Genomic DNA, 19,052 nt, shown 5'->3' with positions numbered 1-19,052 from the left:
TCCATTTTACCCTTCAAAGTTCCCGAAATTGGAAATTAATGTATTATGATTGCTAACTAAGATTAAATATCAATCTTATTCTTAGGAATGGAACAATTGAATTTGATTATTTATAACTACTAAGGCTAATTAATTATGTTAATTAATACAACAATCAAATAATTCTAGTGAGTTTGACGTAATTTGAACACATGGTCCGAAAGTAAAACATGCCCGTAGACGACGAGGTAGGTATGATCCCAATTGAAGCCAAGCTTATTTGTGTGATTTAAAATAGTAACGTACAACAACATAATACATGAAATTAACCTTTCAGCCTCTCAAATAATATGAACTGCCGTCAGAGAAATAATTAACCAATAAAACAGTAGAATGAATTACAGCAATCAATCAAATTAAATATGCTGAGCCTAACAAGAAAAAAATAATAATAAAAATTCAACAAGCATAATGGCCAAATATAGAAGATTTAGTTGTGCTCTTTCCATAATATGGAAAATTCTGTTATGTTGACAGTATTGAATATCCTTTTTCAGTTTTGTTTGTTTCTTGTTGTTAGGGTGTCCACAATAGTGGAACAGCTATGCCCCATCCGCCGGCGTTTCCCCCATAACTCCCGCTGGGGAACTATGTCCCGCACGAGGGATATTGTGATTCACCGTATTTATAAAGTTGAAAAAAAAAACTGACGCCCGTGCTCTCGGCCTCCTCAGCTCGGCGGTCCCAATAGAGCCCCTCCCGACCGCCGTCCTGCACGGCGCCGAGGAGGGCGCCTATGAAGCAAAAACATACCAGGAGTAATATTTACACCTCATTTAAATGGTACGCGCCAGGTGAAGAAAGAATAAAATGGCGTTCTACAAAGAAGCTCAGTCATTGTCTTCCCTTTAATATGTATACAAAGTAAGACATGAACAAAAATAATCATCTTCACCTTACTCTTCCTTCATCATCATTTATCACTTCTGCCTAGTTGGCTAATTGAGCTCTATTGCTGATAGATACTCGGGCATGCAGAGTTTCTGTATCACGAACTGGACGAGGTTCCTACATGAAAACAACAGTTTCTGTCTTCACTTTGGTGTATGTATGTTGTCACTAATGAGCTATAGAAGCTTACTTACCACGCGAAAAGGAAATTCATCGGCCTCAAGCATGTGAACAATCTGACCCATCTTAGGACGTTTGTTGGCATTCAAGTCTATACATCGGAGGCAAAGTATGAATATTCTCTTGAGAGCTCTCGGGGGAGGAGCAGCATCCATCAGTGGGTCTGTAATCTCTTTATCACGCCGAGTTGCTACCATCCCTTTAAACCAATCCACCAAGTTCATCTGAAATATGAGAGTTGAACTTGTTACTACTTTTTCAAAAAGTAAAACGAGTTTAAAGATGGTTTTTCTTCACCTCTCCTGGTGGTTTGGAATAGTCTACTGGGCTCCTTCCGGTTATTATTTCCATGAGTAAAACTCCAAAGCTGTATACGTCGTTCCCCTCATTGAGCATACCAGTACTTGCATAGTCAGGGGAGACATATCTGCGATAAGTAAACAAAAATTAAATCTCTTCCTCTTTCCAATCCTCTGCTAAGAGGAGAATGAAAAGACTAAGGTCAGAACAGAACAAACCCGAATGTTCCCATCACTCGTGTAGTCACGTGGCTTTTCTCGGGTCCCAATAACTTGGCAAGTCCAAAGTCTGACACTTTCGGGTTCCATTTCCTGTCTAGAAGTATGTTACTGGATTTCACATCACGATGGACAACTTTGGGTTCTAATCCTTCATGTAAGTATGCTAGTCTGCAATAGCATTCAGAAAATTAAACAGTAAGTGCATAAAGAAAAAACAGAGCATCTGCATCTCATGAGATGCTCCAATGAATTGTCAGGGCATAGCTCATCATTTTCTTGTCACAATCAATACATGAGCAAATTGTAGACGTGCACATGAAAAAACAAGCCACAACCCCATAAGAAAATGATAAAAGAAATAGGAGGATGCATGAAATGAGAAACATAACACCAATCAATCAGTCATGTGAGGCATATCCATCCATATGTAGGTATAAAATTGGGATGACGCCTCACCCCCTGGCTGTCCCAATGGCAATTTTCATGCGAATATCCCATGTCAACGGACTAACTGGCCCCACATCGCCATGTAACCACTGCTCCAAGTTGCCATTGTCAACGTACTCATAGACCAGCAACCTGATTGAACCAAAAATGAGCAGAAATAAGTGAAGAAAAAATAATTCTATATTAAAAGAAATAAATCAAATGATAAGGAGAAGGGGTACCTTTGAGTTCCTTCAGCACAATAACCTAAGAGACTCACAAGGTTCTTGTGTTTTACTTTGCCAATTGCTTCGACCTCCACCTTCAACTCCTTCTCCGCCTGACCCCTGTTGAGAAAAGGACCAAAGAGTGTTAAGAGTTGGTTGTTGTAGCATGCTTCATGAAGACCGATGAAAGAATATCTGGGTTGCATTCAAGGTTAGAATGAAGATTAAGGTTGCAGTGCTATCCTTCCATCCAATATCATATTGTGCATACCTTAGTTCAGATGAATCATAAATTAAAGAGATTACGAGAATCTTCATCCTAGCTCAAACAAAGAGGAAAAAGGGTGCAGTTCCAAATAATATGCCACATATTTCAATCATGGGCTTGTGGCTGTTAATCTGCACCATATTATACCGTAACTAAAATTGCATGATCAGGACAGGATGTTCTTAGTCATGCTGCCAAGAGGGGTGCATTAGACCTCTGCAACCAACGAGTAAATATGATGTCTCCATAAATTTTTTCAACTCCGCAGTTATATTATCATTCAATTTCATTCGCCAATGGTGTCATGAGTCTTAAAACACCTAACATTCTCAGGCAAAGGTAGACTATGGGGCTAAAAGTGATTAAAGATGATGATATCCACTTGCACTACAATCCTCTGTACCTCCAAAATCTCAAACATAATCTATACTTGATTTCTCTACAGCACTCAACCAATTAGCACAATAACTCAACCAATTAGCACAATAAAGAGACCAAAAGAAAAGGGATCGAAAATACAAGCAATGGTATCTAAACTGAGAAAGCAAAAAAGGGAAAGTTCATCAAGATAAGATAAAGCAACATAATGATATTAAAGACTTGAATGGAACTATTTAAAGGGAACAGAAGGATTAGTCTAAAGCTTCCTTATACAAGAGAGAAGATAAAGAAGAAGCAAATAAATAATATCTACCGATTACTTTTTTTTTCTATTCTTTTAAGTTTTAATCCCTACAAAATTATTCGCCTCGAAGCAATCTAGATCAAACTTCTGATTCCATCAACGAATTCCACACTGTAACACGTACAATGTCACACTCACAACAAGTTCATTCAAAACAAAATCAGCAATTCAAAAATCATAATTCCTGACAAGAAATCTTAGACAAGACCATAATCAAAATTAAATATGCACGTTGAATCCATACAGATAAACCCTAATTCTTAGATTACTTTAAACCCCTAATCTTAGACAAGAGATGAGGTACATACTTGTTGTTAAGAAGATTTTTGACAGCAACCACGGAACCATCCTGCAATACCCCACGATAAACAATTCCATAACCACCTTCTCCAATCACATTCTGACTCGAAAAATGATTCGTCGAAATTTGCAGCTCTCTCATGCTATACCACCGCCCCCACCCAGAGCTCCCCAAACCGTCGGTCGACGCCGACATTGCCGACGAGGACTCGCTCTGCATCGTGCTGGACTCCTTGCTCTCCGACTCCGCATTCAGACCCCCAATCACAAACACCTTCTTCATCTCACTCTTTGACTGTGTCTGATCCGCCTCCGTCTCATCTCCGCTCTTAGTGAAAACCAGCGGCAGAAGTCCGGAGCTCTGATTCACGCCAATGCGGCGTCGCTTCGAGCTCCGGCTGCGGAGGAACAGGAGAATTAGAGCAAAAGCAGCGAGCACGAGCACGACGGTGGCGATGATGATGATGATGAAGAGCTTCTGTCCGAGAATTGGGGTTTTATGAGTGAAAAAACCGCCGGCGGCAGAGCTACCGGAATCCTCCATTTTCTCCGGCGAGACGGATCGATAGGTTTGCGAAGGGTTGGGTGAGAGGCATGTATGAAAACTAGAGAGATGTGGTTGGAGGAATTGAGTAGGGAATGGAAAAAGTGGAAGCCATTGGTATTTGTTAGCTACCTGAAGAAGTGCGCAATGCGAACGCCATACAACGGATGCCAACTAAGAGTGTGAGTTACGAGAATTAGAGAGAAAGATAGGGGCAATTTGGGGAAAGAAAATAATTCGAAACGGACTAATTTGACCGTTCTGCCCTCTGTTTCTGTTCAAACTTGAAATTGTAATAAACGAGTTTTGAGTCGAATTGACTAATTCTGTTTTGGTAGAGTCTTCTAACTATGTTTGAACGTTTCATTTATTATTATTATTATTATTAATTTATATTTTGGCTATTAATAACATAATTAGTTATATTATAAGTAGATGGTGCTTTTCATCGGAGTTAAAACCTTCAAAATTATTTAATTCTAATTCATTAATTAGCTCGTCCGGCACGTCGATCGAGACACCTGATAGAGGGTTACCGTTAGGCTTCAATGAGGTTCTATCTAGACAGGCCTCAATGCGCAACCAACAGGATCATGCACAACTCATGAGCGACATGATTGAAGAAGTGTGGGCTCGTAACCGCCGTCGCTGAGTTTGCGTTTTTTTTAATTCGCATTGTAATGTATTAATTTTTATTAAATGAAATGAAGTTTTTGAAATTCGTATTTTAATTTATTAGTTTTTTTAAATTCGTATGGATTTTGTAAATATTAAAAAAAATGATGATGTGGCGCGCCATAGGGCGCCCCACTGCAAGTGGGGAGGTATGAGGATAAAACTGATGACGTGGCGCGCTTTAGGGCGCGCCTTAGTGCGCCCCACTGCTAATGCCCTTACGTTGCAAATAAATACATAACCTACATTATTTGCACACCTATGTAAATTTTAAATGGACAGATTTGACCTTACAATTAGCAGCTGTGGACGTGGAGCCTAATGCCTGCAGCACGTGAAGTAGAGATATGTTTTTATTTCCATACCTAGGCAAGGCAATAAAAGAAACATCATTTTCATGTTTAGTCGATGGACAACAAGTTCGTGAATAATCCCCATAGCTTATGAGATGGTTTATTATTTTCCCATCGAATTTTATAATGCTACGTGTAAATCGATTTTTATATAACTAGGAATCGTGTAGGTAATAAAACGTACGTGAGGCCTAAGAATTAGAAACACATCCGTCCACCATTAATCGTCACAAGTTGACACGGCTCGACGTAAAGAAATATGAATGGAAAAAGTTAGGGGAGTGTAAATATTACTTTTATGTTAGTTTTATAATAAAACATGAGTAGAATAAGTTACTGAAATGTGAGATTCATTACTAAAAGAAATAAAAATAAGCGTGACGACAAGTATGGGTGGATGGATAGAAAAGGAAAACTAGTGATAAGTAATGGAGGACGGAAGAAATATTTTATAATTTTATTAATACATATATTTTTTCCGAGCCTATCTGCCTTTTGTCATATTAAAGAAATAATAATATTGATAAATAAGTCTTCCGGAGTATTAGATCTCATTAATATATTTGTGTGAAGTGAAAGCAGGAGCACTACCCTTTATAAATTATTTTTTAATTTATATCATGCAGATGATATAACATGCAGCCTACATTTAAGGTGAATTATTTTTTCTCTTTTATATCAATAAGTTTTCAATATGGTGACTCGAATATCTCAATTATCAGGCAGATGCAGATGAAAAACGTCTTACCAATCCAGTCGAGTTTATATTAATACTGGATTCGCTTACTCTAGCGACGTACTCTATGGTAGTCTATATTTTTGTAAATGTATCTCCTGAGAGATGGACTCCATACATGCACTTAAAAGCTAATTGAGATTGAAAGAAAGGAAAAATGATAGTTTGAGCAATAAAGTGAGATAAGGTATATGAAATAGTATTAGCAATCCATATTTATATTATTGACTCATAATTATGCGTAGAAGTTGGTAGAAGCTTTGTATATAGTCTCGTACTAGCAATCCATTTTTATTTTTGAATTTAATTAACAAGATCGTATAATAAAATTTCCAGTAGAGCAAGGCAGAGAGGCAATTAAAGGAAAAAAAAGATATAGTCGTTTATCATATCGAAACAAACAAAATAAAAGGAGAAAGACGACGGAATGCACAAGCTGTAATACTGTAACAATGTTCTAACTTTTAACCCAAAACACGCAACAATCCTTCGAAATTTTAAATTAATCACATATTCATGTCTGTCGGAGTAGTTTAATGAAATGGGCGGACAAGAGGAATGAGTCATTAATTAATTAGTGGATGTGGATTTATCAAATCAGATACTAGTATTTATTTTGATTTTCAAGGTTGATATTTTATTTATATTACTTGAGAACAATCATTTAATGATAAATAGGTTTGAAATTTAATGAGCCACCACATATATTAATGTGCTTATATGAACTACACGATCTTGATCGGCGCAGTAAGTATAATCATATAGTGATGATCATATTCATATCATCAAATCCCAAAATGTGTCGTGACACAATTATGACTTAGAATCTTATATTAGTATATTTTTTAATAGTAATAAACTTTTCCTTCAATTTCATCCTTCACTTTTCAAATAATATCAATGTAGAGTGTAGACTCACTAGTCAATACCAATAAAAAAAATGTAAAAAAGCTGGTAAGTTTATTCTTAAATCACAAGGTTTCAAATTCATATAAGTTCGGCAAAAAGGAGTGAAAAATATACTACTACCAAGTTTGACAAACTTACTTAACAACAATGTATTATACGTGGGCGAACTGAATATTTTGTTGCAGGATATTTGTGATTTGTGAGATATTAATTTCATGATTTTTTTATTGGTTTTTAAAATTATAGGACAAACTAAATTTGATCAGATTTAATACAGTAATTATTTTCTGTCAACTTTTATTCTGTAAAAAAAATGAAAGCTGCATGAAAATTATGAGATGGGCCATCTTGTGGTACTTAAATTGGCGCATGTGATCTCATAAATACTACTGGTAAATTCAAATCTGTTTGAAATAACTGAATCATAAATGCAAAACACAGCTGCAAGCTGTCATTTTATTGTTATTGTTTCCAAGTAAATTGTAGTACGAAAATGTTTTACTCCATGTCAACGCGTTTGTTGTAAGCCTACCCTAATCTTTTTTATAAATGAGGATAAAAAAGGACCAATAGTTTAATAAATTTTACATTAAACTTAAATTATTTACCACTCCTAAGATTATTGGTTTGGGACGAAAGAGATAACTACTTCAACGATAATAATCTTAGCAGATTTTCCCAATGCGACATGGCCTAATATCCGCCAAAAAAAGTCAGGGAAATTTGTAATGTGTTCAACAATCTTTTGAGAGAAAAAATTACTAGTACAATTTATCGCAAAGAAATGAAATTAAATAAAGAATAATGCTATGCAGCCACATTATTTAATTAATTTATGGCCGGCCATAATGTGGCCGCATAGCATTATTCTTGGGTTAAATATGTACACTGTAGATTGACATGGTTTTGGGTGGAATACAGCAGATTTGGTGAAACCCATGATATTCGATTAATGAAATTAATGTTACTACTTTAATAGTGGACGGGTTATCGCTACAATTAAAAAGCCCAGCTGCTACTAGGAAATTGATTATTTATTCTTTGCACCAAATAATGGCCTTTTAGCTTTGGTATGTGGGCTATCGGCCCATCACCCATTGACTTATGTAACGTTAAATTTATTAGTATGAAATTGAAGTATAAATATTTAAATTATCGGTTATTTCACCTCATTATTGCATTAATCTAACAAACGAGACTGAACTGATATCAAAAGTTTTGAGTATACAACGATTTGAGTTGAATAGGCTCCCTCGAAAACAAAATAAGATCTAGAATTGAGAGTTTAGAATGGTTTTATTTAAACTTAGGTAATTTAGTTCAAAAGTTAGTTACAACTAATTTGATGTAAATTGAACTTAATACCCCTTATTGACTGTTTTTTTTTTATCATATTGACATTCCGGGGGCTGATGATCTAGACTCTTGATTTGAATATCTAATGACTATTATTTAATTGTAGTTAGCAATTAAGTATTGAGTTAGCAATATAACACTCCCCTTGTTTTGCATGTGTGTGTCTTTACATTCTTATTTTTTTTAAATTCTGGTCTTTCATATTAATTTTAAAATTTGTCTATTAAGTTATTAAATTACTGATTTATTCTGATTTTGTGCATAATGAAAATTGCAGTACTGATATAATTTAATGACTATTTACGTTACGTGGACACTATCAAACTGATATCAACTAAAATGAGGCCACATTATAAGTATTGAAATACTAACGTATTATAGTATATTAAAGAAGTTTTGTTTGTTGTATTTCATTTTATCTTGTTTCTTATTTTTCATTTTATTGTCTTCACATTTCCATTTTATTTAGTGTATGTTGTCCAAAGTATGACCTTATTTTGGTGACCGTATAATAAAATCACGTAAATAAATAATCAAGTTAAATTAGTGCCATAAATTAATTGATTGTAAGTAACCTCATAATAAATTAAATAATTCAATTGCAAAATAAGAATAAATTAATATTTTTATTTATAGAATTAGAGCAAAAACACAATAAACATTCGTACAAAGTAATGATCATATGTTAAATCAACACTCAGACTTTGTCTTCATCCAGCTCATACACAAAACAGCAGTGAAGTCGCACAAAATTGGTGAAGAAAATGATACGGGGAGTGATCATAATGAACGATCAAGGCAAGCCTCGCCTCATCAAATTCTATGAATTTCAGGTTTGCTTCATTTCCCCCTCCCCCGAATCAACCAATAATTATTTGAACCATTAGATCTGTTCTTGCCTACTAAGTTTTTTTCATTAGCCGCCGGAGAAGCAGCAGGAGCTGGTTCGGAGCATTTACAGAGGTCAGTCCTGATTCTTTTTAATTATAGATTAACTTACTACTGTTTCAATTTTTGGGCATTTTTTGGTATGAGAAGTATAATTGAGTGTATAATCATTACTCAACTTGTTGCATTTGATCCATCAATGATTCTGCGTGCAGTTTTGTGCAGTAGAGCAGAAAACGTCAGTAATTTCGTTAAAGTGGATTCACTTTTTGGGCCGGTAATTTTAGGATTGGGAATTTTGAATTGCTTGTTGCAGAAATTTAATTAGGTGCTTGTAAAATTGTGTATGTGGCTCGTTTTCTGAAACTGCGCTGTTGTTCGACCTTGCAGGATGTACGGCTTGTTTATAAAACTTTTGCAACATTGTACTTTGTCTTCATATTTGACAAATCTGAAAATGAGCTAGCGATGATAGATCTGATGCAAGGTATTCCAAGTTGAATTTATGGTTAGACCTGATTTTTTATCTTCAATTCACATGATTCTAGCTACCATTTTTACATAATTTGCATAACTAGAACTATCTGTCAATGTGGCAGTCCTTGACACGAATTTATAGGGTTTAGGCCAGGCATAAATAGGGTAAAGCATATGAACATGACATGAAAATACAGTTTTGCATATCTAGTTCAAGATTATGCTAGTCTTATGTTTGTGATGACTAAATAAATTGAAGAAGACAAGGTATGGCAATGGCATAAACCAAACACCCTTATTGTTGAAAGTAATCGTGTTACTTGTAAATATTTTTAAATTAGGAACGAGGATAGGTGGCACTCTATTGAGAGTCTTTAGGTGATGAGTGTTCTGATACTCTAACACTATTGGGTTAATCGAGTACTAGATAGTGTGGTACTGCAATATCAGACTTGCAAGTCTGTAACTGAGAGAATATGAAATTAGCTCTTCCTTATGGTGAGATCAGTCAAACTGTCAGTCTTATTCAGCATCGCATCTATTCTAAGCATTCACCACCAACAGAAATTGATGAATAATTGCATTTGCCATTTCTTTTAAAATACCACATTAATTGCTACATAGTACATAATACTGTGCTTTTAATCATGTTATGTTTATAGTGATTTTACTATTGCTTGATTATATGCTCCATTTTGGAATCACTTTAAGCATAATTAGAAATAGAAAATAAAGATACCTGTTGTTTTCTGCATGCATGTTGAAACTTGTCCATAGTGCTGTTTTTTGTTCTAGTCGTATCTAATATCCAGCCATCTGTTTGATCTATTACAGTATTTGTGGAGACATTGAACAAGTGTTTCCGAGAGGTATGCGAGCTTGACATAGTGTTCAATTTTTACAAGGTAGCTTCTTTTCCTAGCAACACCAAAGTACTTTCAATCATATCATATTGGCTCCTTATTGTATCTGCTCTATCAAGCATAATTCACGGTATTATAGCAAATTTGCATATTACAGTGTGATTTGTTCTTCAGGTCCATACAATTTTAGATGAGATCATATTGGGCGGCCAAGTACTTGAGACAAGTTCTGAAGAGGTTGCCAGTGCAGTTGATGCCATCTCAAGGTCTCTCCCTCTCCCTCTCTCTCTCTGTGCGTATGTGTGTGCGCTCGTCAGTAGTTGTGAATGGGTCCTTAGGTGCAATAGGCATATCTTGGTGCAACTTAGTCTTAGGGTCTTAGAACATGGTGCGCAAAAGCACCTGTGTCTTAACAGCACAGAGTGCTTCTTTTCATCTATTTATTTCCTTCATCTTTAAATTTCTTTAAGTTGAAAGCATAATTTACAATAATAATCCTGATTTTCTTATATTTCCCTCTTAGTTATTTATCCCTAAAATAGAGCTTCCATCTTTGTAATCACCCATAAGTATCCCTAAAGTACATATTTTATGAGTTCCAAAATTAATCATCACAAGGCATAACCAGATTAACTTTAATAACGATGCATGTGTCTGTTTGTGTGGATGAAGGCATAACCATATTATCTTATGCAGGTTGGAAAAGAATGGCAATTCCATGATTCCATCTATTCCTGGTTGGCAGAGATGATAGCAACTGAACTTTGGTAATTTCTTTGATTTTGAAGAGTCAACATAATATTATCCACTCCCTTTCTTTTGGCAATCATCATGCTGTCAGAATGATGTTGGAAATCTACCTGTGGGACACAAAATCCTCTTCATTTAGAATGAACATTTGGCATGATATGGGGCATAATTCTTGAATTCCATTAGTTCATGCCTTTGTATAGTTCATGGATCCATCTCGCTCATTCTTTTAGTTTTTTTGGTGTACAAGTATTGTGCGTTTGGGATGATGAAAGCTCTTTTTGTTACACATGAACAAAGTCCTTTTTTTTCTGGATGTTTGTTTTCTCGTGTATCTTTGTTTTGGTTTCAAGAGATGAACTTCCAAAAACTTGAACTAGTCTAGATTTTCTGCTGAAGAATGAGACTCTGAATACAGTGGGTATTGCTCATTCGTAGATAATAATGTTTAAATACGAACAAAGAGGTCCCATGGTTACGACATTGGACTCTGAATCAAATTACTCGAGTTTGAATCTGTGTAGGAAACTGCTTTTGTTTTTTCTACCTCTATTTTCATTTCCCTCGGATCTTTCACATTTACTTCACACACTTCTTTTCCCATATTTATATCTTCTGTTTTCTCGGTTATTATTATTTTGGGTTAAGAAAATTGATTTTCCATTCCTCAATTTAAAAGAATTTTAGCAGCATTTCATACAGAATAAGAGTCAGATTTCCATTGATAAATTAATTCAGATTTCAGACAACAATGTCGTCCTTCTCCTTGTCCCCAGGAACTCCATGTCCAATAAAATAATGTACAATTCCGACAACCATTAAAAAATATGCAGTAACAAAGCCACGAACAATCACTCTCCATTCAATTCCCACCCTCTGTTAAACCTCACCCAGATAATTAATAAAACTAAAGAAATGAAAAGAATCTCCTAAACCTGTAAGCAACTCTGTTTGCGGGAATCAAACACATCACTGATTACCAGAGCGACTTCGAAGATAGGAGAATGTACGGAAGGCAGTCTGGGAGGGGACTCCAAATCTCACACCAAAACATCCCGTCTTATTTCAAAAATCATCATCTATCACCTCGCCTTCTCTCTCTAATTCCCACCTCCTCTCTCTACATCCAAAGGTTCCGGGACAATTTCCTTCGAGTGCCGTCTGTTTGAGGACGAACCAATCCTCCCGCTCCCTATAGACCCTGTCGTTGCTGACTGCTTGAAACTGTTGCCGCCTTCAGCTTTATGGGACATGGCGCTGGCTGCTGCTGGTGCAGCTGCCACGTCTGAAGAACTCTGCCGCCAACTCCCAAATACAGCAGCATTCCATGAACCTCTAGAGGATGTGGTTCTGAGCCTTGCAGAAGCAGAGTGCTCTTCTCTTACCACCTTCAGAGGATTTTCCAATGCTTTGAGAACATAGCGCATCAGGGGACGCCTTGTTGGCTTGGGATTGAGGCAAGACCTCGCCACAATTGCCATTGCCCATACTTCTTCCAGGAGATCCTCATCAATGATCAAGGAAGGGTCCACGATGTTTGTGACTAGTTCCTTGTCATATATGCTAATGTACGGTAATGTTGCTTCCAACCATTCCTTCGTGGTCATGTTGGTGGATGAACTCAAGCCCAGCTTACCAGTCACGAGCTCGAGCAATACCTTCCCGAAGCAGTATACATCATAGGCACACGTTGCATTAGGCGTACCTGATCATTGGGATAGAAGAGAATGTCTGGATCATTATCACAATTTGAAATGTAGACGACCCAGTTCCGAGCTTCCTAATTCAGTGCTACCAACAAACAAAACTGGATTGAACTAACACTATTATGAAGCATTTCCAGCTTGCGTCCATACTTATAGAGGTCGCTAAATGAAGTCAGTTCCATATATTAACGTTATAATTATGCCCTCAGCAGCATGCTCGAATGAGATAAATAAAGGTGATAAGTACAAACTATTTCAAGTTTAACGAATTGGGACTGCACGTAGTTCCCGGGGTTCATGGCAATTAATGAGATAAACAAAGGTAATAAGCACACACTCGAACTAAACGAAGTAAATATACCTGAACCTGATGCAGCTTGGTTCGAAGTCCTGCATACAAGAAGGGAATAGTCATTATCTCGGCAAAATATTGCAAGTTACAGAAAAAATAATAGGGTAAAACCGTAATATAATCCACAGAATAACAGGGTAAAATAATAGTGTTCATATTCAGCTGAATATTGGCAGTATAATTGGCTTAACAGCACAGAGAATTATATTTATACCAGTACTAATTAGAGTGCATCAAGCAGATTTTAAACGTTGATAACGAGAACCTTCATTTAAGATGAAATAACATTCTGTTTATTATTTCAGAGTCCATCAAACAGATTCAACATCCCAAATGAATGTGTTCAGGGGTATCATGAATGCAAGATATGATCACAAGTTTGAAAAGCTATATTCATGAACAAGTCCTCAGTACAATCAAAGATTCAATACTTTCGGTCTTAAAGTTCATTTGAAAATGAAAACTTCAGAATGATAAATAAAGTGGCAATCAGGATCAATATAGGAAATACTCACTGGGAGAATCGTAGCAATCTTGTGATCCTATTTTGATGAAAGTCTCCTTCTTGAGCACAAACCTCACTTAAGCTTCCCAACCGTACTTCATATTTATCATCAAGCAGGATGCTGCTGGCTTGAATGTCCCTTCAGGAATACAAGAAACCAAATTCATTGTTTATTGGCAGACTAGAGGCTCAAAACAGATACAGTAGACAAATTACCAACAAAATATGTTTTAAGCTGTAAAGGAGTTCATTTGGATGTTCTTCTCCATTTTTCTTTGCAGTATGACTTATTTCTTGATACCATAAGGATTTGAACTCAAGTAAAGATCAAGCACAGAAAGAACAGGCATCAGAGAAGACCCCGCAATAGTTATATATTGCAAAACAATCATGAAACCAAGTATGCTTTGACTACAATGTCATAGGAAATTTTCAATTCAAAATTAGCCAAGTAGCTAAATATAGAACACGTTTGAATAGCCCTTACTTAAATAGTGTGTAATGGGCATGGAAAACTCAAAAGTACTCTTCCTGAATAAATGCAATTTGTTATGAAAACCATTCTAATGTTATTTATGAATACCTAAAAATAAAATTGCTGGATTATCTAACAATTGCTCAATTCCATTTAGGCACTTAGGAAACTCCAGCTCATGTTGAGAATGAATTAGCTCAAAAATTAAAACAACCATCAGATCATCTATGACAAGCATCAACAAATAGAAAATGAAAAAACGAAGAAATGAAGAAAATTGCAATGCGTTATCAAAAGAAAAAATAAAATACTTAGTGAAGGAATACGTTAAAAGAAATTTTTATTACTCCCATTTAAGACATGAGCATGAATAATAAAAGAGAAACTATAACTGCTAGCTATCAAACAAGGTTTAAGAAAGCTTCTCGACAGTTGGGGTAAATATTTATACTGTTTAGCTTGTTTCGATAACCTAAAATTGTATGAAATCAACACACGATGACACAATAATTCTTTAGACTCAAGTCTGGTGATACTCAATCATTAGATTGAGTTTTAATCTAAAAACAATGAATAGGAAATCTGGGTGCATAACACAATGACATATCCTACATTCTATATGTGTAGTCGAATAGGTTATATCAATAAAACAAATCACAGGCAAATTCAATATAAATTACGTAAATCATTTTCAGGACTACGATTTAAAAGTTAAAAAATATTTGGCTCAAACAGTTAAGCATTAATTGAATTGGAAAGACAAGAGATTCAAAAGCTACCTGTGAACAAGTGGCGGAGTACATTCTTGATGCAAGTAAGACAGACCTTCAGCAGCTCCTATTGCAATTTTAAGTCTGGTTATCCAGTCCAATGATTGTAAACTATCATCATCTGGTTTTCTTTTCTTGAACAAAGAACTGGACAGGTCCCCATTTGGCATGCGTTTGTAAACAAGAAACTTCTCATTCTCATTCTCCAAACAATGCCCCAAGAGAGGGGCTAGTCTAGGATGGGAAACCTTGCTGAAAATTTCCAACTCTGACGTATATGTTTCCCTTTTGACTGATGACTGCAAATCTACCTTTTTTATAATTACAGGGATTCCACCTTCAAGTTTCCCAGAAAAGAGATCACCAGAATGACCATGCTTGATAAGATTTGTGTCATTGAATTCACCAGAAGCTTGAAGAATTTGTTGGTATGTAAATGCATCACCCAGTGTTGAAAAGTTCAGTAAGACTACCGGGGGTGGTGAACTGCCACCAGCAGGATCAGGCCCCACGCCATTACTCCTTTGATTTGTTGTCGCTCCCTTTCGCTTGCATATAATCAGAAGTACAACAATCGATATCACAATTGCAAGAAGCCCAACACTTCCCAAGACAGAAGCTAAAATGACAACTGACTTGTGGCTCTTATTTTTGGACTCTGGAGAAGCTGTAGGTTGAGTGGTCTTAGGCTCTCCAAAATTATCAAATGTCAGGTTCCTATCAGCATAGAATGAGGCACAATCTGTTGCAACCCTCTGATCAGCCACACTTTGAAGGCAATTCCTACTAAGAAATGTTTTGCCGCGTGCATAGATTGGAACTGGACCCTCAAAATAGTTACCCGCCAAGTCCGTGAAATTAAACATTCCAATTACAGATGTAAGAGTTCCGTATAATAAATTCAGAGAAACGTTAAATAAGGCGGCAGTGGCCTTAGCGGTGGAACTCACATTGGGCAGCAAACCAGTAAAGTTATTCACGGACACATCAAGGAGCTGCAGTGAGGGAATTGACCACAACGCTTCCGGAAGTTCCCCACTAAAGCCATTATGAGTCAATACTAAAAACTGCAACTGAGTCAAAGAAGCAAACAAATCAGCAGGCAGCAACCCTGAAAGAAAATTGTTCCCTAGCACCATTCGTCGCAAACTTCTCAACCCTCTCAAATCCGCAGGCACTGACCCCGACAGAGAGTTAAACCCTAGATCAAGCTCAACGAGACCAGAAAGATCACCGAGTTGAGCAGGTATCGAAGACGACAAGCTGTTTGCTGAAAGATTCAATAACTGCAACCTAGACAAAGTCGCAATGCCAGCAGGGATCGCTCCAGACAAGAAATTCGTTGACATATCCAGCACAGTGAGATTTCGAAGATCACCAAATGTAGTCGGAATGGAGCCAGTGAGGGAATTCCGCGAAAGGTCAAGCACGGAAATCCCAACCAACTGGCCTAAGCTAGGTGGAACCACACCTGTAATGTTGTTATCCGACAAATACAATTCGATTACACTGCTCAAATTGCCAATAGTCAATGGAATAGCACCGTTGATAAGACAAAACCTAAGATCAAGCACTTGGAGTGAAGGCAGCTGCAACCCGAACCAGTCAGGGATCGGCCCCGCCAACACAAAATTCGAGGCGTTGAGCGAGGATAACAGGGTCAAATTCCGGAGTGCATCCACTGAAAATTGAGGATTTAGACTTCCCCTCCGAGTTCTCCTGAACCCTGATATATTTATTCCTGTAACCCTTCCATTGGTGCATTGTATACCCGCCCATGAAGTGCACGGGTCAGATTTAATAGGCCAATACCTCGCTCTCAACCCTAACGAAGATCTCAATTGAATCAGAGCCAATCTCTCTTGCCTTGACACCAACAATTGCTGCTCCAACGTATGCACAAACAGAAAGCAAAATGAAGCTACAAAAATTAAAACTACCCTGCTCCACCGGTCCACCATTTCTGCACCAACCTCATTGAAATTCAGGAAACCTCCCGCCTTGCATTAACGTATCACTCGATAGTATTTTTGGCAGCACGCAGAATCTAGGGATTTTCGGTGTGTGCGTCCAATTTTACGTTGCTTTAAAGTACATAAAATGTAGAGGAAGTAACTAATAAACTTTAATCCGGAGCTTACCTTCACGAAAAACCGAATCAAAAGCAGTGATTCTATCTTCAAACTTCACCTCCGCTCATCCTCTTCTCCGTTGCATCTTTTGACGGATGGGAGAGAAATGGAAGATTTCCGAACAGAGAGAAGCAAAAATTATGGATTTTAGGTGGAGAGAGAAGGAAATGCAGAGAGGCTACTGAATGCTGATGATGATGAAAAACGGTAAAGCTGTAGAGACAAATGCCAAGGTCTCTCTCTCTCTAGGATGAATTATAGCGCGCTGAAAAAAAAGGAAAGAAAGCTCTACCACTGTTCTTATCTGTCGGAAATTTTTAGAAAGTTTCATCGGCGGCAGGCGTAACGGGTCGAGTCCAATCCGGGTGGGTTATTAGTTTGACCCGTAAGAGGTTTGACCTCCGAAAATCCCGCCCAATGCACCTAATCCTCCTTATATAGTGTCTAAGTACATTTCTTAATTATAGTAGTAGTAGTAGTAGTATTTGACAAATTATTCATTTTTCATCTTTTTAGATTAATGAGGGTGATACTCGGTAAACCTTCTAAATCTTATGAAATATACTAAATTATACAAATATTTAATTTTGAAAAAGATATGACAGGTTGGACAACAATATGAGCCGGTATAGTTAGTCCAACCTACCATAACTATTCCAATTGAACACACACTAATTCCAATTAGTATATGTAGTGTGTATTTTGTGTATAATGTATGCGACGTGTATATTATTAATATATGCATTGAATGTATCTTACTCTACCAACTACTAGTATTAGAAATTTTAATTATCTACTTTAAAATCTAGAATTTAGATAGTGGAATTGTAATTTAATTACAAATTTAAATAGATTGAGGGATTGTAATTAAATTCTAAATTTAACTAATTTTTTAATATCAAATACATTAAATTTGGAAATGAATAATTTCAATTTCACGACTCCAATTTCATGTTTAATACGGAGCCTTAACGTAATGATTGGTAGTATTTGGTAATTAATTGAAGACGACTCTCATGCACGTCTATTCTCAATTATGAGATTCTTGTATAAATAATTATCGCTTGCCTTAATGAAAGTTAATACCCATTAACATGTGGTTGATTTTATTCCTTAATACATTAACACAGTAAAACGGATAATGTCTTCAATGATTGTAACCTTACTAATAGACTCATTGACGGAGGAGGCCTATGCAGCCCTAGCAATTTTGATAAAAATGAAAGGTTATTTTCATAAATTTACATTTATTTATAAATTTATTTTTTTTAAAACATATTAAACCATTTATTGTGTTCATAATCTCAACTTTTAAATCATATTTTGTATGCATGTGTTGTGAATAGTATTAGTCTGCATTCCATATATAGTTCAAAATTTTAGAATTTTAATTTGACATTTATGTCTAATCGAAGAATTTAATTTGAAATTAATTGATTTTGATTATTACTAGTACTATATTTTACTCCATCCGTCCCACAATAAGAGTCTTATTTTGTCATTTCGGTCCGTTACACAATAAGAGTCTTATTTCACTTTTACCATAAAATGATAAGTAAGTCTCACATTTCATCAACTTATTCCACTTAACTTTTTATTATTATAAAACTAATATATATAAGTAAGACTTATATTCCACTAACTTATTCAACTCACTTTTCTTTACATTTTTAAAACTCGTACCATAACTAAATAAGACACCTATTGGGGCACGGAGGGAGTATATTTTAAGAAAATAAAAGAAGTTTTCTTCTAGTGTTGGTGTTCGTTTTCGTCAGTTAACGGATCTCTATTTTTGTAACTTCAAAACTCATTTAAAAAATTTAAAAATGAGATCAGACAATATTAATTACTGTACCCCAGTGTGTTAATTTAATTCTGAAAATGTATTTTTATAGTGTCACGTCTTAAATGAAAAGACTAACAAACCTTAACCAATAATTATTTAATTACGTACATGGAGTATATATTTTTGTGAGTCAGAACTCAGAACTTATAAGATAATATTAATATGTTTACAGAGT

At 36.0% G+C, this 19,052-nt stretch overlaps 3 protein-coding genes across 5 annotated transcripts; 1 reads left to right on the top strand and 2 right to left on the bottom strand.

Moving 5' to 3' along the window:
* Positions 1 to 451: 451 nt before the first annotated feature.
* LOC121795764 (probable receptor-like serine/threonine-protein kinase At4g34500) lies at positions 452 to 4,239 on the bottom strand. Of its 3 annotated transcripts, none has more exons than XM_042194378.1 (8): positions 3,546 to 4,239; positions 2,300 to 2,404; positions 2,088 to 2,210; positions 1,629 to 1,799; positions 1,408 to 1,537; positions 1,125 to 1,334; positions 935 to 1,047; positions 452 to 773 (listed from the first exon to the last, which is right to left on the bottom strand). In XM_042194378.1, the coding sequence occupies exons 1-7, from the start codon at positions 4,079 to 4,081 to the stop codon at positions 970 to 972; spliced, it is 1,353 nt and encodes a 450-aa protein (XP_042050312.1). In that variant the 5' UTR covers positions 4,082 to 4,239; the 3' UTR covers positions 452 to 773; positions 935 to 969. The 3 variants fall into 3 exon arrangements, with proteins under 3 accessions (XP_042050312.1, XP_042050304.1, XP_042050296.1); XM_042194370.1 differs by lacking the exon at positions 452 to 773 and adding an exon at positions 799 to 857; XM_042194362.1 differs by lacking the exon at positions 452 to 773 and having other exon boundaries at positions 799 to 1,047.
* Positions 4,240 to 8,789: 4,550 nt separating this feature from the next.
* On the top strand, positions 8,790 to 11,404 carry LOC121795755 (AP-3 complex subunit sigma-like). Its single transcript, XM_042194350.1, has 7 exons — positions 8,790 to 8,943; positions 9,031 to 9,073; positions 9,214 to 9,275; positions 9,389 to 9,485; positions 10,310 to 10,380; positions 10,513 to 10,604; positions 11,035 to 11,404. Exons 1-7 carry the CDS (start codon positions 8,875 to 8,877, stop codon positions 11,087 to 11,089), a joined length of 489 nt encoding a protein of 162 aa, XP_042050284.1. The 5' UTR covers positions 8,790 to 8,874; the 3' UTR covers positions 11,090 to 11,404.
* Positions 11,405 to 11,803: 399 nt separating this feature from the next.
* LOC121742204 (probable LRR receptor-like serine/threonine-protein kinase At2g16250) lies at positions 11,804 to 17,285 on the bottom strand. Its single transcript, XM_042135287.1, has 4 exons — positions 14,906 to 17,285; positions 13,662 to 13,790; positions 13,156 to 13,184; positions 11,804 to 12,793 (listed from the first exon to the last, which is right to left on the bottom strand). Exons 1-4 carry the CDS (start codon positions 16,855 to 16,857, stop codon positions 12,189 to 12,191), a joined length of 2,715 nt encoding a protein of 904 aa, XP_041991221.1. The 5' UTR covers positions 16,858 to 17,285; the 3' UTR covers positions 11,804 to 12,188.
* Positions 17,286 to 19,052: the final 1,767 nt, after the last annotated feature.

Source organism: Salvia splendens, chromosome 1 (genome assembly GCF_004379255.2).
Source record: "Salvia splendens isolate huo1 chromosome 1, SspV2, whole genome shotgun sequence".
NCBI classification, from domain to species: domain Eukaryota; kingdom Viridiplantae; phylum Streptophyta; class Magnoliopsida; order Lamiales; family Lamiaceae; genus Salvia; species Salvia splendens.
This window is presented reverse-complemented; position numbering and strand designations above follow the sequence as displayed.